Source organism: Palaemon carinicauda, chromosome 30 (assembly GCF_036898095.1).
Source record: "Palaemon carinicauda isolate YSFRI2023 chromosome 30, ASM3689809v2, whole genome shotgun sequence".
Lineage (NCBI taxonomy): Eukaryota > Metazoa > Arthropoda > Malacostraca > Decapoda > Palaemonidae > Palaemon > Palaemon carinicauda.
Window position 1 is genome coordinate 39,189,740 of NC_090754.1, and position 26,152 is coordinate 39,215,891.

The 26,152-nt window shown below is 37.8% G+C and overlaps 2 protein-coding genes across 6 annotated transcripts in view; one reads left to right on the forward strand and one right to left on the reverse strand.

Moving 5' to 3' along the window:
• The window catches only part of LOC137623034 (unconventional myosin-Ie-like), a 321,574-nt gene that overhangs the window by 209,210 nt on the left and 86,212 nt on the right, over window positions 1–26,152 (forward strand). The window lies entirely within an intron of this gene.
• LOC137623033 (unconventional myosin-Ie-like) overlaps window positions 1–26,152 on the reverse strand; it is a 57,774-nt gene that overhangs the window by 19,747 nt on the left and 11,875 nt on the right. The window contains exons 4-16 of the mRNA XM_068353658.1: window positions 25,076–25,253; window positions 24,302–24,572; window positions 23,475–23,603; window positions 18,081–18,277; window positions 17,084–17,269; window positions 14,895–15,062; window positions 14,436–14,567; window positions 14,080–14,301; window positions 10,758–10,976; window positions 10,128–10,222; window positions 9,410–9,566; window positions 7,428–7,607; window positions 6,711–6,871 (exon numbers count right to left, since the gene is read on the reverse strand). Coding sequence (XP_068209759.1) covers window positions 6,711–6,871; window positions 7,428–7,607; window positions 9,410–9,566; window positions 10,128–10,222; window positions 10,758–10,976; window positions 14,080–14,301; window positions 14,436–14,567; window positions 14,895–15,062; window positions 17,084–17,269; window positions 18,081–18,277; window positions 23,475–23,603; window positions 24,302–24,572; window positions 25,076–25,253 — 2,295 coding nt within the window. The remainder of the gene's footprint in view (window positions 1–6,710; window positions 6,872–7,427; window positions 7,608–9,409; window positions 9,567–10,127; window positions 10,223–10,757; window positions 10,977–14,079; window positions 14,302–14,435; window positions 14,568–14,894; window positions 15,063–17,083; window positions 17,270–18,080; window positions 18,278–23,474; window positions 23,604–24,301; window positions 24,573–25,075; window positions 25,254–26,152) is intronic.

The window sequence follows — 26,152 nt, forward strand, 5'->3', positions numbered from 1 at the left end:
GTGGTTGGGAGTCTGAACAGCCAGGGGCAGACCCTCTCTGAGGCTGATACTGTCCTTCCAACAAGTCAGGCAAGACTTCATCTTCTCGGAAATGGGGATCGAGACCGCTTCTAGCGTCTTGTCCTTTTTCCAGTAAACAGCTAGGTGATATTGAAGAGGACGGAGGTGTAGTCTTCCTAACGATACGAACTGTTCCAGGGATGATAGTGTCCCTATCAGACTCATCCACTGCCTGACTGAACACCGTTCCTTCTTCAGCATGTTCTGGATGCATAACTGGGCTTGGCTCGTTCTGGGGGCCGACGGAAAAGCCCGAAAAGCTAGACTGTGAATCTCCATCCCTAAATACACAATAGTTTGGGATGGGACCACTTGAGACTTTTCCATATTGACAAGGAGACCCAATTCCTTGGTCAGATCTAGAGTCCACTTTAGATCCTTCAGACAGCGACGACTGGAAGAAGCTCTTAGAAGCCAGTCGTCCAAATAGAGGGAGGCTCGGATGTCCGCTAAATGAAGGAATTTGGCTACATTCCTCATCAGCCTCGTAAACACAAGAGGAGCTGTGCTTAGGCCAAAGCACAGGGCTTGAAACTGGTAGACAACCTTTTCGTAAACAAATCTCAGAAAAGGTTGGGAGTCTGGGTGGATGGGGACGTGGAAGTATGCGTCCCTTAGGTCTAGAGACCATCCAGTCTTCCCTTCTGACCGCTGCTAGAACGGACTTTGTGGTCTCCATGGAGAACGTCTGCTTTGTGACAAAGACATTCAGCGCACTGACGTCTAGCACCAGCCTCCACCCTCCTGTCTTCTTTGCCACTAAGAAGAGACGGTTGTAGAAGCCCGGGGTTTGATGGTCCAGGACTTTGACTACCGCTCCCTTTTCTAGTAAGAGAGACACCTCCTGTTTCAAAGCTCGTCTCTTGTCTTCCTCTCTGTACCTGGGAGAGAGATCAATGGGAGACGTTGCTAGAGGGGGTTTTCGTACAAACGGGATCTTGTACCCCTCTCTGAGCAACTTCAAAGATTGTGCATCTGCGCCTCTCTTCTCCCAGGTCTGCCAGAAGTTCTTGAGTTTGGCTCCCACTGCTGTCTGAAGAAGCTGCCAGTCAGACTCTGCCTTTAAAGGACTTGGTTCCTTTCTTCTTTCCACGTCTCCCTTCGGCACGAGCACCTCCTCTGCTGGAGGCTCTGCCACGAAAGGGCGGAATAAATCGGGACGCTGGAGTGTCCATCCTTGGTCTAGCTGACAAGGTAGGCAAAGGGGTGGCTTTGCGAGCAGAGGACGCAACCAGGTCATGAGTGTCCCTCTGTATCAAAGAAGCAGCAATCTCCTTAATCAAGTCCTCTGGAAAGAGGCACTTAGAAAGAGGAGCAAACAGAAGTTCGGATCTTTGACAAGGTGTCACTCCAGCTGACAGGAAAGAGCAAAGGTTCTCACGCTTCTTGAGGACTCCGGATACGAACGATGCAGCAAGCTCATTAGACCCGTCACGTATGGCCTTGTCCATGCAGGACATGATGAGCAAGGAAGTTTCCTTCTCTGTCGGAGAGATCTTCCTGCTTAAAGCTCCCAGACACCAGTCTAAAAAGTTGAAGACCTCAAAGGCTCTAAATATCCCTTTCAAAAGGTGGTCTAGGTCCGAAGATGACCAACATATTTTCGAGCGTCTCATGGCTAGCCTGCGGGGAGAGTCTACAAGACTTGAGAAGTCGCCCTGGGCAGAGGCAGGAACTCCCAAGCCGAGAACTTCTCCCGTGGCATACCAGACGCTCGATTTAGAAGAGAGTTTAGCAGGGGGAAACATAAAGGCTGTCTTCCCTAGACTCTTTTTGGACTGCATCCATTCTCCTATCACTCGTAAAGCTCTCTTGGATGAGCGTGCGAGGACGAGTCTAGTAAAGGCAGGCGAGGATGACGGCATACCTAATACAAACTCTGACGGAGGAGAGCGCGGAGCCACAGACACAAACTGGTCCGGAAACATCTCTTTGAACAGAGCTAGAACTTTTCTAAAGTCCAAAGAGGGTTGCGTGGACTTAGGCTCGTCAAGATCCGAATGTGGTTCATCAACGTGAGCGGCACCATCATCATCCGAAAGTCCATCATCCGAGTATTGAGGAGGAAGCGGCAATGGAGTAGGTAACGGCTGGTTAGCTGAGTCCGGTCGCACGGGTGCACGCGTGACTGAACCGGACGCAACGTCATGGAACTGTTGCCCAGTCTGTGAGCTGGCAACAACCATAGCAGCGCGAGGACGCACAGCGTCTACTCCAGACTGTCTAGCCTGATGTGGGTGAGCAGTGGCAACCACACTGGGTTGCGGAGGTTGACGCACCGCGTCAAAACAAAACAACTCTGACTGTTGTTGTGTCTCGCGAACGTCAACGGAAGGCTCCGTGCGTCGCTGAACGTCAACATGCGGCTGGCAGGGTACACTGGAACGCATGGGTGGCGGAACTCTCTCAACTGAAGTGCGCAAGAAGGTCGCCTCAGCGTCCACAGGACGCACAACCGAGTGTGTGGTTGGTTGTAGGCAAGAGGCTGGTGCAGCAGCAACCTTCTCCGCACGAAAGTCCTGCATCAGTGACGTTAATTGGGACTGCATGGTCTGCAGCAAAGACCACTTAGGGTCTGCAGGAGCAGGTGCGGCGACAGACGGTGTAACAGTCTGAGGCGGTACCGCTTTGCCTCTCTTAGGAGGTGAGCAGTCATCAGAAGACTGCAGCGAGTCCGAACTGACCCAGTGGCTACAACTGGGCCGTTGGACTTGCGCGGAAGGGACCGACTTGCGCTTAAGTGGTCGTGAGACCTTGGTCCATGGTTTCTTGCGAGAAACCTCTTCCGCAGACGAGGAATAAATGGGCTCTCTCGTCTTTGTGTGGGTGGGGCGATCTTGGGTAGATACGCCCGAAACCACGGAGGGAACGTCTGTTCGCTGATTAAAGCCTCTCGAACCCATTGGTCGTACGACATTGCTTCTCCCCTGGACTTGGGAGCTTGCAAGAGGTCCCGGACTAGGAGGACGACAGGCACGAACAGACGAACCCTCAAGCGCAACACTATCCACAACACTATCACTCACTTTATCACTTCCCACTGCACTTTTACACTTCAGCTCCTTGACGTCCGCCATGAGCTGGTTACGGTCACTAGCCAGGGACTCAACTCTCTCACCCAGAGCTTGGATGGCACGCATCATATCAGCCATCGAAGGTTCCTGAGTGCCAGAAGGGGGATTAGGAGCAACCAGTACAGGGGAAGGAATAGGTTGTGGGGCATGAGGAGAGGAAAAATCAACAGAACGAGATGAACTTCTCCTGACTCTATCTCTCTCTAGCCTACGTGTATATTTTTGGAATTCGATAAAATCGAATTCCGAAAGCCCAACGCATTCCTCACATCGATCTTCCAATTGACAGGTTTTATCCCGACAATTGGAACAAACGGTGTGAGGATCGATAGAGGCCTTCGGAAGACGCCTTGAACAGTCCCTAGCATTACACTTCCTGAATTTTGGGACTTGAGAAGGGTCAGCCATTTTGAATTGGTCAAAGGGGAATTCAAAAACTATCCAAAGTCATCAACAAATAATCCGATATCAAAAAAAGAATGCAAGGATTTATTGAAGAGAAAGCCTGCACAGCGAAAGCTCCAAACTAGAATAGTGTACTTCACCAAATAGTTGTGAAAACAAATCCAGTTAGCAACAGCGAATTAGTAGGTCTTGCCGGTAGCACGACAGAGAGAAAATTGAGTTCTTTGTTTACAATGAGTACTGGGTACTTGGACGACAGATGGCGCTGTTGAAGTACACCCCCTACCTGCATAGCGATCGCTGGCGGATTTTTTCCGTAGAGTTTTCTGTCGAGCAGCAGAGCTGCAGCTATTATAATCACCGGCTAAGTTAAATATTGAAAAAAATAGATTACCCTACTGACATGCCTACCTCATCCTGACATTCCATTCTGGAATTAAAGAATGCCATACAAAAATCCAGCACTGAATAAAAGACTAAGCTAGAAAATTAAAACTACCTTTGAATTAAAGTAACGGCAGTAGCCAGAAAACTACAGTGAAAACTATTAAAATGACAATGTAAAACCATCATGTAGGCTAAAATTGAGGATTCAGAAACAAGGCACCCTTGTGATATGAAAAAGACACAAGACTTTATATGCTACCAATTGCACCAAAAAAATAAACCCTTAGCAAAAAATATAAATGGAAGATTAGAAACTAATAAAATAAGTGTTGGAAAAAATCTAGCACCAAGTCTGGCACAGAGCAGTGTTGAAGGGCCGTTTACCTGATAGAGTTGCACGACATGACGAGGTCTAGAGCAGTGACCACAAAGTCTGTCCAGTCGAGCAGGGTGTGTGCAATTGTCATGACCTTTTATCATGCAGCTGGACAGTTTCACATTGGATAAGGTAACTTTGGATTAATGGGTTGCATCGACAAACAAGATTAACGGTAGTCTCAAGGGTTTATTCTTAAAATCTAAATCTTAATAAAAAATTAAAACACTACTTGTACAGTACTAAAAGTATAACTACTATAAATAAAAAATGTGTGGAAGTAGCATTGCAAAGAAAAGCTGTTTTTACAGTTTTAAATTTATATAGTTGATTTGATGTATCAAGGATACTGTGTACAGATACAGAAGCCATGGCATACTAAAAATGAACATTCCTGAAGAACCAAATAAAGTCCAGTTAGAGGCATGCTTCAAGAATGGCCCCTTCACCATCCCGAGTACGATTGAGTGTGGCAACGCAATAATTTCAGGTCCTACTCAGCAATGACTACAATGGCATTATGAAAAACAGAACTTTTCACAGTATTCCTTTGGCCCTAAAAGAACTCCAGTATGTACATAAAACCTTCACAGTACAGGACACAAATATGACAAATCCTAAGCAAGACCTTTGAAGGGTTTAGTCCTTTCTTTAACCTGCAGACAAAGCATCAACAATTCCTTCCTTCATAGACACAAGTATACAACTGAAAAGGTATGGTTATGCCACCTATCTGAAGAAGCTACAGTGCAAATAGGTATAAAAGAACAGCTTTTCAAACTGGGCAAAATGACAGACTAGAAACATTAAGAATGAAGACCACCAAGAAAAATGATAAAATATCCACTATCAATATTTACAACAGGAATTATAAGATCACTAAAACTTTGAGGATGAAAAGGCTTTTAAGAAAGTAAGGACAATGTCTTACCAACTAAAGAAGGAGACATATCTATTTTATACCTGTAGTATAAAAACAAGGAGCATACAGATCATGAAAAATAACCTTGCATTCAATAAATATTTTTGATTCATGTTCAGTAGAAGGCTGACATTACTCATACATATGAAAGACTTCTGTACTCTACTATCAAATATTTTTTTGAGAGTGTGTGTGTGTGACTGTGTCAATGTGTAGTGTGTGGGTGAGTGCGTGTGTTACATCCTCACTTGAATAAGCTATCCTATCATCATGCAATTGGGATATACACCAGTAAACAGTACCCTCTACCCTACTTAATCAATGCATCCGATGAAAGGCTGAATACCTTAGGAATCTAGTGCAGCAACTAGAGTATTTTTAGCCCAAAAACATAACACAATTCCATCCACCTGTCACACCCTTAAATACATATGTAAATTATCATTATAATAATAATTAAATTTGAAACTCTTAGCAGATCATCATTATTAACTTATAACTTGAGCACATCATCTGAATAAGTCGAGACTTCAGAGGAGAAAATTAAGCAGTTGCTGCAAATTTGTCAATCTTAATACATACATATACCAAGGCACTTCCCCCAATTTTGGGGGGTAGCCGACATCAACAAATGAAACAAAACAAAAAAGGGACCTCTACTCTCTACGTTCCTCCAGCCTAACAAGGGACTCAACCGAGTTCAGATGGTACTGCTAGGGTGCCACAGCCCATCCTCCCACATTATCCACCACAGATGAAGCTTCATAATGCTGAATCCCCTACTGCTGCTAAATCTTAATAAACCTAATATAAAACTGGATACTAATGAAAAAGAAATAGGATACAGAGATAAGACTCTACAGAATAAACTCTAAAAATAACTGCTGTACAATATATCTAATAATAACATTGATGAATCTAGCAAGGGTCTCAATATATTTTGTATCAGAACATTCTGTTACAATTTGATCAATAATATTTGAAGAGCTAAGTTGCATCTTTCTCGGCCTCCTCTTATGCTCCTGGCTCCACTTTTCTTTTACTTGGAAAAAAGGTAGGGGTCCAATACTGTAGAGCAGTGCTGCATTGATACCACTCATAGCCTGACTCCAGATTTGTTCTTTAGTGATAGAACATAATTAAAAGTAGGAAGAGTTGAAGAGAAGACACCAAAGAGAATAGACCAAGGAAAAAGAACATGTAAGGCTGCTGAAGATTGAACTAATGGACTTCAAAAGAGAATGGGAAAATATGGATAATTCCCACTAACCAATTGATTCTTGGTAACTCCTAATGCAACTGTAATAGAGTTTTAGTTAAAATTCTAAATACTGCAATAGGGAAAAGGAAGCCAAAGTATAAAAATATATAACCGCTTTACACAATATCCACATATAATATCCTTCCTAATACCTTACTGGTACAGCATAAAAACATTTATATCTAATTAGATTATATACCGTATTAGTCAATGCAGAGTACTTACCTATTCACAAAATTAAGAGGGAGCTCCTTATTGAATCTCTCCTTCAGCTTGCGGTTGAGAACCATAAGGAATTCAGTCTTTAATCGTATGTCTAACAAAGACTCATAATCGTTGCGGACGTGTAAGAGGACTATGTCATCTTGGAAAGTTGATAAAGTTGCCTGGAAAATATATTGAAAAACAATTCATGTTTGTAAGTGATACATACAGTATGATAAATCTTCAAATTTAAACTTTTAATGTTAAAAAATTAATTTAATTACTTTAGTACAAAGGTGATAATACTTCAAACACAAATACTGAGATAGACATCAAACATTTATATCAAGGACAGCTAATTCATAAATATGCATTTGTCACAATTGTTTTTTCTTGTTTTTTTTTTTTTGGATGTAAAATCAAGAAAATTCTTTACTAAGCAATGCCACACAATTACTAATTCTTTAAATAATCTTGATTTGCAAGAAAATTTGGATACTATACAGTAGTCCATTTCTTTTAGCGAGGCAGATTTGCACCGGCTCGCAGCGGTGCCCTTTTAGCTCGGAAAAGTTTCCTGATCGCTGATTGGTTAGAATTATCTCATCCAACCAATCAGCGATCAGGAAACTTTTCCGAGCTAAAAGGGCACCGCTGCGAGTCAGTGCAAATCTGCCTCGCTAAAAAAATTGACTATAGTTATTATATAGTGTCAAATATAAATGAATGTTTGTGTACCTGGGAGATGTTCTCTAGTTCAATCTTTCTTTTGATGATGTCGACAACTTTCCCCTTTTCTGGTCCTTTTTGGACTTTCACCCGACCAACTAGGTAGAGGTTCGTTTTGGTGAGGATTAGATCTCTCTTCATTCTTCTGAACCGTCTATCAAATTTATCAACAGTTAGAGCAAATTCAACCTGTAAAAAATATCCCATGAAGCACATCAGAAAAAATCAACAAGCAGGTTTGGTGAATGTCATGGAAACTCATAAATAAAATAAATAGTTGTCATTCAGTGAATATCATGATCAAACCGTGAATGGCAAGAAAGCTAAGTTAATTCACTATTAGTTTTTATTTAAACAGTAAACACACAAACACCTGTACATTACATCAGACAATTAACAATTCAGAATTTTGATAAAATATTTCTATACTCATAAGACATTCATATGGTTTTCTCTCGAAGCTGGTTATATGTCGTCTACCCTAAACCTAAAAAATTCCTGCTTTATTTCCTTCTAGTAGTCTTACCCATGTAGAGTACTACTGAAATTACTTAAAAGTGTATGGCAATACCACAATATGAGTACCTGTATCCCCTATGTATCTCAGTTCTCTCATCAACTGCGTTACAATCCACAAGATCTATTGGCAATCCAGGTTTTGGTTTTGTTTTAATAAGTTTCATAGAAACTCCATCATTAATTACTATAGATTAAGAAGGGGTGTCTCCTGGCTTTACTGGTTTCCCCTGAGGGATTTATTGCTTAACAGTGATGATCATTCTCTGTCTCATGCCAAGGACAAAAAAGGGATTTTGACGAAGGAAAAATATTTCTGGGCGAGGAACCTGTGTCGCCCAGTGAAATGCTCCTAAAAGCACCATTTCAAAGGTATAAATACTGCTAAATATACCAGAGAAAAAAGTTGCATGGAATTCCAGGAATATACCCAGCTTGCTCAACCATAAAGGGTGTCGGTATTAAAACTGGGGCGAGTGATACCACTACCAGAGGTCCCTTTCCAATTAGACTTCCCCCTCCTTTGTTGCTAGGAATAGGATTCCCTCTTATTTGCTCTTACAAGAGAATATGTTCAGTTAGTGGAGTATTCTCAGGAGAAACACCAGAGAAGACTATGCTAACTGAATAATATTCTGGTGTGGACGAGGATGCTAATAATTTCCCTACGACCATTACCAAGATTGCGGGGGTTGATAGAAATAACCATATAAGCTCTACTGATTTTGCTATGTTTGTGGAATTTAAAGAGGCCAGCTCCTCAAGCTGTACATAATAGTTCTCTTGTAAGAGTAAGGGTTCTGTTAGTAACCCCACTTATTATTGAGCCAATAGTCACTCCTTGACTCTAGCTCTCTCAAATTACTTCAGGTCCTATTGCAAAATCCTCAGATTTCCATGATCAGGCAGTTCTAAACGACAACTAGATTCCACGATAGAAGATCGGGCTGGCAATTTGAATCCTAAAATCCCTCTACCCATGGAAGCAAGCACTCATGAACAACCTTTGTATAAATTTATCAATAATGTGGCATATCAGATTGTTCCAGTGGAACAGGAATTCCACCAATTAAATTATTATTTAAAAGCTTTGACTAGATCTGAGAAAAATTTGCATCATGTTTAAAATGACAGAGAGGCTCATCCTGATTAGGCAACGCTGATAGCTCATCTCAAATTTTACCCAGAAGCGTTAATATGGGTGACAATATATCAACTGCCAAAAAGAAATCCTTTGCCTTCCGTAAGCATAAAGCATCATGAACAAAGGGAAGGCTTTTGAAAATACCAAAATTAAAGATTCTACTTAGCAGGTTCCTAAATGAAAGGATGATGCTGTAAACTAGACTTAATACTACGTACAGTAGTGCCATGTTATTCGACATTGGCTTTACGTAGGGGGGAGGGAATATATGAAAAGATATACCCCTTTTAAGAGGCATAAAACAAGACTAGCAACAAAAATATTTGCCCACCTTTTCTCTTCTCGGTATGAGCGAAGAAATACGTTGTTTATATTCTACACCTATGTAATCTCCATAGAAGTTCCTATTTAGTGAATTGCTGCGTCTTTCCTTTCGATTATGTACAAGACGACTTGCTTCCTGTCGCTCCTTCAGGTATCTCTGATTGCTGTAGATAAAAGAAAAGGTATCTATCAGAAACTTTTATTCAATAATTTATTCATTCATATGAAATAAGGTACATAACATCAGAACATAATACAATGCACGCTATGGAAGCATTGCAAAAATTTCAGCCAAGAAGAAAATCTGAGAGGATGTAGTTAAAACAGTGTACTGTACTTAACTGTATTTACATATATATAATTTTATTCTATTTACTTCTACCTCCAATAAATGTGAAAAGTACAGTAAAGGAAAATTAAAGACAAAAAGTTTAAACCACAGAAAATAACTCAGCAATCTGTGAAACATCTGAGCAACCCTCACACAAAATTACATCCCAAATCTGATAGCTTATTCCTTCCTTCTCATTACAGTCACTGAATTCCCTTCATACCTTTTCAAATAATTCTTTTACTGTACCTTTTCCCATTACATCCTTATTAGCAGTCTACTGTTAATGCACAGTTCCTACAATTATTTGGTCTGAAATGTTTCATTAAGCTTCCAAAATGATAACCTTAACGGCAACAATCTAGAAACATGAATGTAATTTTCCCAACATTACCTGAAATATTTTCTAAATGTCTTTTGAATAACTCTAGCGTAGTGATCAAACTTGCGTTCCCTGCATTCCTCTAACATATAGAGAGATTCGGGATCCTGGAAAAACATGAGATGGAGTTAATGTGGATTTCTTATACAAATATATGTAATGCAACTTATATAATGTATTCTAAAAATAAAATCGTGTAAACTCTGAAATTAGGGTTCATCAGGAATCTTTTCATTTCATTGATTGGTCGTACATGTATATAAAAGGTAGTAATGTTATGTCACAGATTATTTTGTATCTTCAAGTAAAACGGATGAGCAAACCCCCAAAAATATAGATATCCATTTTAATATATAACAATTGTGTTGGTATACAGCCATCAAACTCCAGGCCATTATTCAAGACATATTCTATTATCTTATGGTTTCCATCTAGGATAAAGATTTTCCTCAAAATGCATTTAGACTAATCAAAAGTTTTCCTTTTACTTAAAAAAAACGGTAATGCTGATTAACTGCAATTTCTAAAGTATATCAAAAATTACTCTTTTACATTAAATATCAAATTTAAATCATACAAAATCCTTCATACATTCAAAAATAATTTTTTTGGGTTCTATCTACTGCTCAAGAATTACAATACCTTCACAAAAACTTTGGTCCTGCCAATCTGGTACTGGCCTGGGTCCATGTTGATATTTCTCATTATAAAGTGGATTCCCTGTATTGGATCTCCATGCCAAGCAGGGAAAGTTTCTTTGGTCAGCACAGCATACCGCTGGAGGAACTTGTCAAAAGGTCTTCTATATGCAAAGCCTGCTCGCTTTACTTTTATATTCTCTTTGAGGCCTAGATATTCAACCTGTGAGATAGAGGGTTTCATATGATAAAAATGAAATGAGTATTAAACTACCAACAGATATAACTATAATATTCAAATTTGATTATGTAGCAACCATACAAGTTGGTACACCAGTAATTACTTTTACTTCAAAATTGGACAGTTTCATCTTATATCAGAACAAAAATCAATACAGTATTTTGAATTATTCAATCATAGCTCTCTTGTGTAAAGAAACACTACAATATATCAATGGTTTTCAATGAAATTACCACAAGAGAACATATGGGATGCATTATACACCCCTACCAAAACTATACATATAAAAAAAAAATTAACAGATATTTTTTCTTTTAAAGTTATATGGAACAAGGAGACAAAATTAAAAAACATAAAGAGATGTCAATACCCATCATCATCATAATATCACCGTATCATTATTATCATTATTATCTAAACAGGCTGGGAGGAACGTAGAGAGTAGAGGTCCCCTTTTTGTTTTTGTTTCATTTGTTGATGTCAGCTACCCCCCAAAATTGGGGGAAGTGCCTTGGTATATGTATGTATGTATGTATCTAACAGTTTAACTACTCGTGAAACTGAACAGAAGGGTTTGTTTTTAACTAATCATATATATAGACTGATAAAAATATGCATATACAAATATAGATCACAAAAATACTATATAATCATAAATGCAAAGAAATGGCAAAATATGAGACATCATCTCAAATAGTAAAACATTTAATAATTTGAAATGAAGATTCTAATAGTTCCAATTAGGCTATGCTTGTCAGCTGGTGATGGTTAATATTTTGATAACATTTAATGTGTCATTGGTTGGGAATATGCCATATAGCATTCTCTAAATATAGGCACTGATTTAAGTGGAATATTTATTAAATACTAATGGGTCAAATGAGTAGGACTAGTTTGTCTTTTTAATGGTCATACTTCTTGGAATGATTTCATCAATTATTAATTATTTATGGTACTGTATTGGTGTGTCCACATCTCAAGTTGAATGTCACAGTTGAATGGACCAACCAAGGCCCAATTCCTAAGATGCAAGCATAAAGGCTTGACAAGTCGCACCCAAACAGGTATCCACTTATGCACAATGACTGAATACTTGTGGTGGCCTATTGTAAACATCCCTGCCTGGAGATTGCCGATCTGGGGTTCAAGTCCTGATCGAACTTGATAGTTTCTTGTAATGTCTGCAACCTCAACATCCTTGTGAGCTAAGGATTTGGGTGAGCCTATAGGTCTACCTGTTGAGACATCAGCAGCCATTGCCTGGCCCTCTCTCATCCCAACTTGGGTAGAGAGGGGACCTGGGCACTGATCATATTCATATATGGCATTGTCCTACTAGCTAGGACATTGTCACTGTCTCTTTCCTCTGCCAGTCATGGACGGCCTTTAAACCTTTACTTGAAGTTTCACAAATACTAACAACCAATTAGAATGGATTCCTAGTATTTCTGCAAATTATGTGCACACAACTCAAGAATTAAACCTCATTCTGTTCATTAACTGTGAAGACTCCAAACAGCTTTAATTGGATGCACACAAGCAGAAAAGGCTCAATGAACCAATTAAAATATATATGACCAATTTTCAGACCTAGAATAACTTTAGTGTGATGTTCTTTTTAATTTTGTTTTTTAAATCAAAATAAACCAAACATAGAGATACAGGATTACCTATCTTTAAAAGCACAACTCGCCAAAGTAATGATGATATACCTTCAAATTTATTATTTGAAGTCACAATAGTCAATTAGATAGCAGTAGTCCTAATTGTAATTTGTGTTCATGCCTTTAGCAGAAACATTCACAGGAACCTTTTAAGGGAATGGGGCCAATTTGAATGGCTAAATCCAGCAATTGTGCTCATGGTACATGTGAAATATAAGAAAAGGGTACTGGTTCACCTTCTTGATTCTGAATAACTTTAAGCAGCACACATACCATAAATGAACTGCACAAAATAAAGTAGTCTTGAAACTGTTGAAAAGGCGGAAGAGTTTAATTGAAAAGTAAACACTGAAAATCAAGATCAAAACAAAGCCCAATGATACTGAAAATAAGGCAACTGAGAAACTACAATAAGAAAAATAGTAATGCAGCTACTATGGAAAACACAAATGTAAGAGTGAGCTCCGTGGTGATTACTAAATGTATGATAGTTTTGCTAGAGATGTTAAGAATAAAAAAATATGCAAGGATTTTTAACACTAAAATTTATTGATACAATGGCAAATGGAAAAGAAGGCAAGTGGAGAATCATGCATTGATAAATGATGAGAGAGAGAGAGAGAGAGAGAGAGAGAGAGAGAGAGAGAGAGAGACCTGAAGCATGGATGAGATAAAGAGAAAACTAGACTATTGGTAAAATAAAATGATCCATTAGCAGAGAAAATACTTATGATTGGTAAATAACGACCTGTACTTTTGTAAGCAACAGTAGTACAATATGGCAGTTTATAACAGGGGATATTTTGAAAAAGTGTATCTAAGCATGTTGCGGTTCATGGTCACAATACTATCGATCTTCTAAGCATCACTAAAGAGGAAATGGAGGAGAGAAATGGTGTACATTGCCTGATAAATACACAGTAATCTCAAATACTGATTATGTTATAAGAGGGGATGAAGATTAGTTGATAATAAAAGTAGTAAAGATGAGAGTAGAAAGATAGCTCAGCAGGCCGGTCCACTAAACCATGGAAAAGTGCTAGAAGAGAACTAATCTTTAGCCTAACACCATAATGGATAAAATTTAAATAATGATATGGTAGTACTACATTGCAAAAATGGAGGATATTTCTATTATACCATACATGCCAAATAAACACTGCACATGGTATTTTAAACCAAGAATGAGCATAAAAAGACAAGAACAGTCATGCTTACATACCTTTGCCCAAAAGAAAATATAACAAATTAAAATAGTTTTAGTCTTTTAGTACTAACTACTCAGGTGACTTGAAAATTTTCAAGATACATTTTGGTAAGAGAACTTTCGATGGTAAATATTAGATTGTAAGTATCAGTTAATGTATGTGCTGTATTTACATTTCAACCTTTGCAACGAAGAAAATAAAAAGCTACAATACCTGATGTTTAACCATCTGATCATCCCAGTCGTGAGGTTTCTTGGATTCATTTGGTTTGATACAACGTATGTAATGAGGCACACACTTTGTTAATGTCGTGACTAGCTCGTTAGCCTGAGTACGGATTTTGGTGCCGGCTGTAGTGGGGCGAGACTTGGAACCTACTTGAATTACATCTGGGAAAAGGCTTCGTATGAAGGCATTACTGCTGCCTTGCATTACCTAGAAGGAAATAGAAAAATTAAATGCAAAGATTTATAGCCACAGCCATTCCAGATAGACATTCCAATTTGGCAATACATTATACTGCATAGTAATTTAAAATCGTTCTAAGCTACAACAGTATTTTACTTTACCTCTATGATATCCTGAAAGAGCACATCCCTGTTTTTCTCACAAAAACTGTCAAGGTGGTACGAAACACTGCCAGCATAATGTTTAATAACGAAGCCATTGCTAAATTTTTGGTAGTGAGGGTTACTACCAACCTGAAACATTGAAAATTTGGGTGGAATTACCTTAAATATTTAGTGAAACAATAATAATTCAAATATGCTTACATCATCAAATCATCATTAGGCAAAACAACTTTTATATAAAATTCATGCATCTTACTAAAGATATATATAGCATTAACCCTACATACATCATATTTTTCTCAAAAAAAAAATGAACAGCTCTCAAGTTATGCTTAATTAAGATTTGAATTCTACAATTGGACAAGGCAAAATCTAAATTAACAGACATACAGTACAGTACTCTCTCTAAAGAGAAGTTCCGTAGGGGTTAAGCAAAATCACTAAATCAATCAATACCTGAGATTCCATTTTTCGAAGAAAGTCCTCATCAGCTCCCTGGGAAACTGCACTCATGGTTGCACAGGTATCGTCTAATATGCACATAATACCTGGAGGACGCTTACTTTCTATCAAGTCACAAACCACTTTATTGTCAAAATACTCAATTGGCGACCACTGGATTCCCTGTGTAAAAGATAAAAGAATATCTCAAACCCCTGAAAGTAGCCCTTCTGAAACAACAGGCACTATGAATGCTCAGTTAAGATCTAAGGGTACCAGGGACAAGTCCCTTAATCATGATTTGTCTTAAATATTCAAACCCTTTGAGTGCCAATCTCTCCAGAAATAATTTAGCAAGACCTTTAAGGGAATATTTCATTAAACTCATTTCAGCAGTAAAACTACTCAGAATGTCCCGATATTTTCTATTGTAAAGCTGAATACATTTAATTTCCATTGATATGCAACGTTTACATATTTCTTATTTTCATATGTGCAAATAAAGAAAAATTGGTAATAACTGGATGCATGTGCCAAAGAGATTAAAGATATATGGAAATAAAATACATCCAACGGTGCTCGAAAGGTTAATGCTTAAATAATCAAATAAAATGTCATTTATTTTTAAATATATTCTAACAATACAGTATATCAAACTCATGATATAATGTGATAAATGGAATTTGCAATTGTTGTACTAAAGTAATTAAATGTGAAATGAAAAAATTGTTTAGTTGTGATGAAGTTTATTAAATTAATCAGAAGTGTCAAATTACAATACAAAAATTACAAATACCATCATACCTAATCAAGTATTCAATACAGTACAGTACATAATTATTATGAATAAAAAATGAAAGTAAAAGAATGAAAAGACTTTATACCTGTTGCAGATGAATGAATTATACACAATTTTAAATTGTGAAACAGATTTTAAAATAATTTTAGAGTTTCACATAAGAAAAACACCGATCCTATTCTATAAGTCCCTCTTTCAATAGGTTCTTAAAATACATAAAATAATGTTGCATGACACTATCATTATGCACAGAGTATTAGGGATTTGAGTAATTTCAGCCAAAATTCCTGAATATGCCATCAAAAGATCAAACCTTTAAGAAAGTAACCTCAAGACAACATTGTTATTAAATAAAATTTCAGAGGAAGTGATTAAAAATAACCAAGGGCATTATGTAATATGCATGCTTTGTTACACTCATGGCCTTGCCTTTTCTGTCTTTTCGTCGTTTCACCCACACATACGGGTAATTCTGTTTTACGGGTTTAGCTTTACATTTATAGGGGATGAAATTATTAAGAGCAATAAGACAGCTTGATTAAAGCCCGATTAGGAATATTATTTGAAGATGAACGACATTTTTCTAAGTTTTTCGTACAGTGAAAAGACCACAATACTGTGAAACTGTATTCATTAGCCATTTCTGCTGGTACAGTACTTAAGAATATCAAGTGCAGTCCTCCCTACCTTTACTCTGAACTCACTAAAAACTTTAAAGAATAAAACAACTGTGGAATGCACAGAACAGATAGTATGCATAAGACATAATTTCCTGCCCATTCCTTAATAAAAAAAATATTAAGCATAACGTTGTAAAGATGAAGTGTCACAAAGACAATAACAGGGGAGTTTCCTGATGAATACTTAAAAGAAAACCAAGGAATTATAGGTAGTGCTCTTCTCATTGAGGATCTCCTCAGGGACTTGATTTCTACTATGTGTTTGGGCAGTCTCGGAATTCTTTGTAGGATTTATTTGATCGCCTGATTTCAAACTTTCTTTGTCACTTCTTCCAATCATTTGTTCAACTTTTTCCATTGTTTCAATAAGCAATTATCATTCTTAATTTATGAATGAATACTTTCTGGCAGTTAAATATGTCTAGTTACTTAACAGGATCATCTAGTTAAACTATTTCAAAACAGTAACTTCAGAAATATCAGGACCCTAAAAGAGACAGATGCCCAAAATAGGAAAAATAGAAAATAGAAAGATAAACTATGATAAATAACTAAAAACATATAATAAATAGTCAAATAACATATGTAAACTTAGAAATGGGGCTTGAAATCAGTAGCACCTAGCTTGAGCTTGCAAGTTCCATCGATTCAACCACATATACAATCAGGATGAACATAACTTATAGCTTGAGTGTATTGGATGACATAGTCTAATAAATACATACCTCAGCCTGATACTCCTCCTGTTCACTCCTCAGCGTGAGTTCGATAAATATTTGCTGCAACTTTTCGTTGACGTAGTTGATACAAAACTGTTCAAACCCGTTCCTTCCAAAAATCTCAAACCCATAGATGTCTAGAATCCCAATGCTCAACTGGTTTGAATCAGTTACCATAGCTTTGTTGACAGTCTGAAAATACAATAGAAAATAGAGTGGTTTAAAAAAAATTAAACTTTTGTCAATACACAAACCAGAAAAGAAGTTGGATGCTGTGATATCAAATTCAATTCAAAAGTGCAGAATAGGGAATAAGTGTAAGAAAACTTGTAAAAGATAAATGATTGCCATAAAATTTATAATGGCATAGTAAAAATGACAGATGCATTTATAATTCTTCAAATCCAATGAAATGTATAGATGTATTTCAGTTGATAAAAGTTCTCTCTCTCTTTATGGTTCATTTAATAAAAACTACCTATTATATTCTCTGGACCTAACCAAACACATTGACAGTAAAAAAAAAATATCATTATTCCTTATAATGCCAATTACTTATGACAGTTAATTCCACAACATATGAAAATAGACAAAAATTTATTCTTATATTTGCTCACCCAAAACATAACACAGGTACAGCCATGTCAGACTAGATGTTTAACTCTATAGTCTAGTTACACTGTGAGGTAGAATCCCACTACTTTCACAAGATCATTAGACATTTTTATAAATTCCTCAAAGGAAAACTATAAAGTATAGGCTTTTCTTCAATATACATCCACTAAATTCTACCAAACAGAAATATCAGAAGCTAGCTAAGTAATAAAATTAAGTTATAGGCATTAGTCACTGAATGCTTCGCCCTGTTACAAACAAATCACCTACAAACAAATAGGGTTACTATAAAGTTTTTGGTGCTGCCTATAGTATACCAGACAAGGTACACTGTACACAATTATCTAACATGATAAAATACAAAAGAGATGGAAAACAATTTGCTTACTTCAACAACATAATCAAACAACCGGGAGTAGAGTCCTTTAGCCCAGGCATCTCTTGTGAACTGGGCCTGCTCTGAATTGAGGGTGACATCTATCCTGTCAGACTTTCCTCCCCACTTGCTGTCGAACACTCGACTCACCAACTTGTGGCCTAACTTCTGAGAATCAATACCAAGTAAGTAGGCAGGGTATTCTAGATCTGAAAGCCAAAAAATTACACGTGAAGAAAGTGAGCTTACTAAAGTTTCATAAACATAGAAAATACTACAGTGAACCCTCGCTACTTCGCGGTTCGACAATCGCGGATTCACCACTTCGCGGGGTTTTCCCATAACCCATATATATATACATATCGCGGATTTTCCGGAAAATTCGAAAATACCGCGAAATCTGAAGACAACCAAATACGATATTTTGTTACCTGTAATTCCATTAATACTGTAATTAGTAATATCTGCTCTTACTGATTGTTCATTGCATTACATATGATATATAATTCAGCACAGAAAGAAATAAAACACGAAACGAGAATGTGATCATACGATAATTCAGTACGTAGTAAAATTAAATCGAACATGAAACGCAAATCAGATGCAGTCATACCATATTAGAATGGTGTGTACTGTAATGGATGTGCTTCTTTTCCATGAATCTTTTGTATGTATACGTACGTAGTACAGTACTGCATCCAATAATATTCTTTGTTGCAAAAATCACATTTCGAATACTGTAAGCGTACGAGAGAGAGAGAGAGAGAGAGAGAGAGAGAGAGAGAGAGAGAGAGAGAGAGAGAGGCGTAAAATAGCGTACGTAAATTTTTATTATTATTGTTATTATTATTATTATTGTTGTTGTTGTTAATAAAATTATTATTGTTATTATTATTAATCATTATTATTATTATTATTACTGTACAGTATTATTATCATTATTTATTATTATTACGGTATTGTACTTAATCTACGTACGTTCAGTATGCGCGGGGCATCTTCTATGAGTAACCAACGCACCATAGTACTGTAAGACGGGTTGTGATTGGTTCAAGCGCTGATAGATGACGAATCAAAACTCAAGTTTTGTTATCTAGCCTGTGATTGGTGTTTTGCCCGCATCTTCTACCCGCAGCATCAAAGTTCTCGCGGGGCTGGATCGTTCACTTTCTCTTTCCGCGTATTGCTGAGTAGACGTTCTTAAGTTTGTGAAGTTTAATCTGTGCTGTGTGCGACTGTTTTAAGTTGAACTTTTTGTTGAACTTTCTGTTACAATGCCTCCCAAGCGTTCTGCTTCTAGTAAGGCTGGTAGTGAGCCTAAACGCCACCGAAGGATGATGACGATAGCTGAGAAGGTTACGCTTCTCGACATGTTAAAAGATGGTAGAAGTTACGCGGCCGCCGGCCGCCATTTTGGCATCAACGAATCCACCGTTCGCTACATCAAGAAGGACGAGGCGAACATTAGAAAGACTGCTGCAATCACCTTTAGCAGATCAGCGAAGCGAGTCGTTACAACGCGTAATAAAACGATCGTACGCATGGAAGGTGCTTTAGCTGTGTGGATTGCCGACTGCCGGAAGAAGAACATAGCGTTGGATACGAACACCATCCAAACAAAGGCTTTGAGCTTATATGAGAATTTTGCTGCAAAGGAACCTAAAGACGACGACGGCAACCATGCTGAAGATGATGATGATGCAGATGATCCTCAACCAGGGACATCCACTGATTCCCAGCCTCAGAAACGTTTTTCCGCAAGCAAAGGATGGTTCGCGAAGTTTCAGAAACGCTTCGCCCTGAAAAGCGTTTCCCTGCATGGGGAGTCTGCTTCCGCTGACACTGCCGCTGCTGAAACTTACGTGAACCAGACTTTCAAGAACATTATCGCTGAAGGTGGATACAAGCCGGAACAAGTGTTTAATATGGATGAAACTGCCTTGTTTTGGAAGAGAATGCCGTCGCGAACTTTCCTGTTCAAAGAGGAAGCCAAAGCCTCTGGCTTTAAGGCATTCAAGGATCGCGTTACCCTCGTGATGTGTGGCAATGCTGCTGGATTTTTGTTAAAGCCGGGGCTTATTTATAAGTCGAAAAATCCTCGCGCTTTGAAAAATAAAAATAAGAATCTCCTTCCCGTGTACTGGATGCATAATCCAAAAGCATGGATTACGAAGATGCTGACCTCCAACTGGTTCCACCAGTGTTTCATCCCGCAAGTCCATGAATATCTCTTAGAGAAGGGCTTGCCATTCAAGATCCTTCTCCTTATGGATAACGCTGGTGGACACGCAACTGACCTGTCGCGTGAGGGCGTTCAGGTTGAGTTCCTGCCACCCAACACCACGTCATTAATTCAACCGATGGACCAGGGGGTTATCAGGGCGTTCAAGGCCCTCTACACGAAGAATACCTTGGCGGACCTCGTTGCGTGTGGATGCTGCCCAAGATGACGAGGATGAAGATTTCAACTTGAAGGCGTACTGGCGGCAGTACACCATAGCCACGTGCCTGCAGAATATTCAAAAGGCACTTCAAGAGATGAAACCTGCAACCGTGAATGCGAGCTGGAAGAAGCTGTGGCCCGATATTGTTTACGACGACAAGGGATTTACTCCGTCGGAAATCCAACACTCTGCAATACGGAAATCTGTGCAGTTGGCTGCCATAATTGGAGGTGACGGGTTTGGCGACATGACGACTGAAGACGTCGACGAGTTGTTGGACTGCCATTCCCAGCCCCTAACTGACGCAGACCTCGAAGACCTGACGAAATCGGCAAGTGAGGAAGAGAGTGAGGGTACCCAGGAAGAGACCCAAGAAAATGTCGAAGAAACGGGCTTAACATTAGAACGGCTTGCCAAGTTCTGCAACCATATGAAGGAGGCGAAAGAAATGTTACAAGAGTGGGACGAGGATATGGTTCGCTCGATGCAATTCTCAAATAAGGTCGATGACATCATGACTCCCTACAGGATGCTCTTGGATCGAAAAAAGCAGCGGCAACAACTTCCGATCACAATGTTCTTCCAGCCTCGCAAAAAAGAGCCAGTTCCTCCTGCTAGTACGCCTTCGGAAGAAATTGAAGAAGTTGAAGAGGTGTCCCAGGAAAAGACACCTCCGTCTGAAGAGACGTAAAATACTATCATTGACTGCACAGTAGAACACATCATCAGCTTCATCATCATCATTTCTACTGTGCAGCAAATTCATCGCCATCGTCATTCAAGTTTTTCTTGAACTTCTTTCGTGGTGAGTACAGTAACAATCTTTATTTTTTACTTTAACCTGTTTTATAGTTTAGTAATGTACGTACTGTATGCATTAAGTTAAAGGGAAGGTTTTAAAAGTCTACATGTTGTAACCTATCATATTTTTTTTGTTTAAAATTTACATTCGTATGTAAAACAATCTATCTCTCTCTCTCTCTCTCTCTCTCTCTCTCTCTCTCTCTCTCTCTCTCTCTCTCTCTCTCTCTCTCTCTCTCTCTCAAATTGTTTTCCTGCTTTGCTACGTACAAGTACTGTATAATTTATATTTGTAAGGTAACATATTTTGTAAATGCTTTTACTGTAAATACTGTATGTACTGTATCATTATTTATCACTATCATCATGCGCGTTAAATGCCTTGTTTGTTCTGAGCGTGGTTGTTTACTGAGCGTACACGCCGTCGTTTCAGGCGGCGTCATAAAGAAAAAGATTTCATTTGGAAGTCCTAAGAAAAATACGTAAACTAAAACATTGGTAATAAAAAAATCAACATACAGTACTGTATAATCAATATAATCGATGCAAAAACTAACCTTTACATATATGTGTACACTAAATGAGTTTGTTTCTTCATTATGATCAGAGATGAACGTAAACAAAACATTGGTTGCCATTTTTTATCGTGCTTTTTGGGTGTTTAGGAAACACATGATATAAAATCGCCTTTAATATTTGTGCTTGTTTTAGTTTAGGGTGCTGTAGTACATGCATTAAGTGTTCTGTACATTAAAGGGTGGTTTGTTAACAGTACTACGTACAAGGGAAGGTTTTAAAAGTCCGAATATACATGTTAAATAAATAGGTAAATATGCTGTCACTACTTCGCGGATTTTCACCTATCGCGCCCGCGTCTGGAACCTATCTACCGCGATAAACGAGGGTTCACTGTAATGCACATATTATTGATAACCATTAAATGCACACAAAATTTGGAATGGGACAAAAGTATTCAATGACCATCATTATGTGTTCATTGTTTTAATCATCATTGTTGTAGTTGCTGTTATAACCAATTATCATAATGCTTTGTTATGTTAAAAAATCAATTATGAAATGGTTAAGTATAGGTTTCCAATACTGATATACAAAAGACCAATACACAAAATGCCCGTCATGCTACAAAAATATAGAATTTACAGAGGAAGGCTTCTCAAAATTATTTCAAGTAAATCTATTATTATTATTATTATTATTATTATTATTATTATTATTATTATTATTATTATTACTTGCTAAGCTACAACCCTAGTTGGAAAAGCAAGACGCTATAAGCCCAGGGGCCCCAACAGGGAAAATAGCCCAGTAAGGAAAGGAAAGAAGGGAAAATAAAATATTATAAGAACAGCAACAACATTAAATTAATATTTCCTATATAAACTATCAAAACTTTAATAAAAACAAGAGAAAGAGAAATAAGATAGAATAGTGTGCCCAAGTGTACCCTCAAGCAATGAATTTATCTGATGTTACCTTTCCTTACAAATTCTTCCCCTACACAATCACCCCATCCCTTTCTTGGTCTTCTGTAAATAATATTGAATGCACAAGCCTCCTATCTGAGGTTCTGAGCCACCAAACAGTGAAACACTAAGCTAACACTATATCCATTTAGGTACAAAGAATCATTTCCCTTGTTTTCAGGCAAAATTCCCTCCTTGCCTGTGTAACTAATAATAAATAAGTCCTGCATAAATAATAACAACAATAGCAGTTGTAAAACCAGATACAGTAATAGTAACAAAAAGTACTAACAACAACAAATACTAGGTACTGGAAGGATAACTAAATCTGACAGTATATTGATATAATTAACTAGATTCTAGTGTTTCAGGTTTGCACTGTATCCTATCAAGACATACATTTACGTGTACATGTATTCACACGAACGCACAGCATTATATTAAAACACTGCCAAATGCTGCAGCAAAATAGTTTTCATTTTCAAATCTGCACAGGAAACATACAAAAAAATTACCAAAGGCGTACTTATACAAAACTTTATAAAATCATCAACCAAAAGAAGCATGATAGCAATTTCAATCAAGGCTTAATAAAAAGCAAATTATTGATTTTACATAAAGTAACAGCTTCATTAGCAACCAAGTTGAACTCTCAAAGGCATACTGTATGTACTTACATCCTGGATCCAAGACCTGGGCTTGATTGTTCTCTTCCCCAAAGGAAATGTTGCCCATGTGGAGAATAGCAGCCACTATCGTCAGGATGTCGTTCTGAACTTCATTTGTTATGCCCATCACTTGCATGGCTGAAAAAAAATGATTCACGAATGGTAAAACAAAATAAATAATTTTATTCACAAAAAGCTTATACAATTGGTGTTCAGTACTGTATACCAAAGTAAAATTCTGCAAGTGAATTTACAAAAAAATTTTACTATTCATTTACAATATACAAAAAAAAAAACCTCTAAATTATATATTCAGATAACTAAAACTCAAGTTGATTAAAGATTAATTTCACATGAAGATTGTAGTAAAAAAATAATAAGTTGCTCAAATCTGGCAACAAATTTCCCAATAAATAATGAGGAACAAAAAGTTGGAAAGACACTAAATACATGACTAGGCCACACCCGGGGGCTCAAACAAACCTAATTTAAAATCAGTGCTAAAATCAGTGCTGTATTAACCCATGACAGGACCCCAAGACTTTGGACTTCTTTGGGACCCTCAACATCCCCCAACGGCAACCCCCACCCCTTTCCTTCACGCTCTCTTTTCGTACAATTTATTACAATAATATTACCATTGACATTAATAATCCATTGTTTTCACATTTGACACTAAAAGAAAAAAAAAGTTGCATAGGCCTGTACTCTTGGTCGTCCCCTAGGCTTCTGCCTAGTCAGCCTTATGGATAATACAGCCCTGTCTAACACTTCCTATCTGAGGACTTCACATAAAACTGTATTCAATCCAATAAGTTGAAAGTATATCCCCTAACCTCTCAGAGTCTCTTGGAAATCGTGGGCGTCGTTAGTGCCATCAACCCTGTAAACTCCACTCTGGCTCAGATAACTGTAGTAGTCAGGCGTTGTGAGTCCGAAGGAGTCCTTCATCTCCGAAGATGCACCAGAGATGAGTTGGTAGAAGATGTGGAAATTTCTTTCCCGTTCGTTGAGGGAATGAACACGAGATTTCTCCAGGAGAAAGTTCGAAATTTTTCCTCCAATTGGTTCGCCACCTCGTGAAAACTGTATCTCTATGTACTTGCCCTGTAATATATGAAGCGTGGTTAAGTGTGCCATGAAACATGCAACTATAATCAAAAGGTTCAACTTAAATTGTTAAAGTAAATTTTTGGTGTTTCAAAAAATAATTTCACTTACATAATTTTGGTTAAAAAAAAAAAAAAATAACAAAAGTTTATACCGAACTACACTTCTGAGTACACTTAAGAAATAATATACACTACTGTAGACATATTTTGGGTGTTAACAAATTAAAACTATTTCAACACCCTTGTAAGGTATTGATTGAGTGAGTGTTTTACACACACACACACATTTCTACCTTACATTATGATCAAACCCTACTTTACAAATGAAAGGCAATGTCGCTATCAATCACGCCATCAGAGGCTCTAAAAGAAGTTAGAACCTAAGTGGTAGCTGTAGTTCAGGATTTACCTAGTCAAACTAGAAATTACAAGCAAATGAAAAATATTAATCGCAAAAAAATATTTGATAGCAAATAACATAATACACCTCATACTTACAAATCTTGAGGAATTATTATTTCTAATGGTTTTGGCATTCCCAAAGGCCTCAAGGAGGGGATTGGACTCCAATATAACGTTCTTCACCTCTTGGACTCTCGTCCCTCCTCCGGACACTTTTGTGATGTAGTTCATGATAAACTTTGCCGAGACAGTCTTTCCAGCACCTGATTCACCACTGAAATTAAAGAGCAAAATATTATAGTACAGGAGAACGAGAGAGATAACAAGCGTTATCTTGACTGAATCTAATGTGTTGGGGTCTGTAAAATTGTTTAAATTTCCTAACGAAACTAAATAGTAAATGTTATCATGGCCAACTTCTCTTTGAACATATATACAGTGGAGGATTCATGACAGCTGAAATATACTAGTGACAATATTATTGGAAAGAAGAAAGGAGTGATGATGATACTCGAGGCTACATGCTTTCAATGGTTGAGTTTGGCACAATGAAGGAACTCAGGTACTCTAATTATGAAGCTATGTCTATAGTAGTTTCAAATAAAGAAGACAGGAGTCCTTAAAAGAGAACAAATTCAAAAGTGATCTATTGAACTGTGTGCGCACACCATGTGCATGTTTAAGATATCCCTTTCAGTGCGTGTTTCAGCATCCAATTCCCTGGTTCTATCTAAAGAAATTTACCACCTTATGTCTTTAGAGAATTTTATTTATTCCCATGCCTTTGGAACAGACACAGTTTAATGGTACTTAAGCATCTTGTTGAAAAAAAGTTCGCCAACCAAAGATCTCTCCCAAGTTCACCTATATTCTTTTTTATTGAACTTTTTACTAAATGTAAAACAGTGTTGAGGTAGGTTGTTGATTCAAATGTCAACCCTAGATTTCGGGTAATTATTTCCATCTGACCACTCTACTTAGGTACTGCAAGTCTCCCCTGACTGTGATTGGTCATGGAAGGGTACTTTTCTATGAAGTATTTTATGACAGCTTTCCTGGTGACCTCTTGAGAAATCTTGATAAGATATCCATTATATAAGCCAAGCCATGCCAATTTTAGGAGATAGCTCTTAGAACTACGATTTACAACCAAGGAGGTAATACAGGTACCAC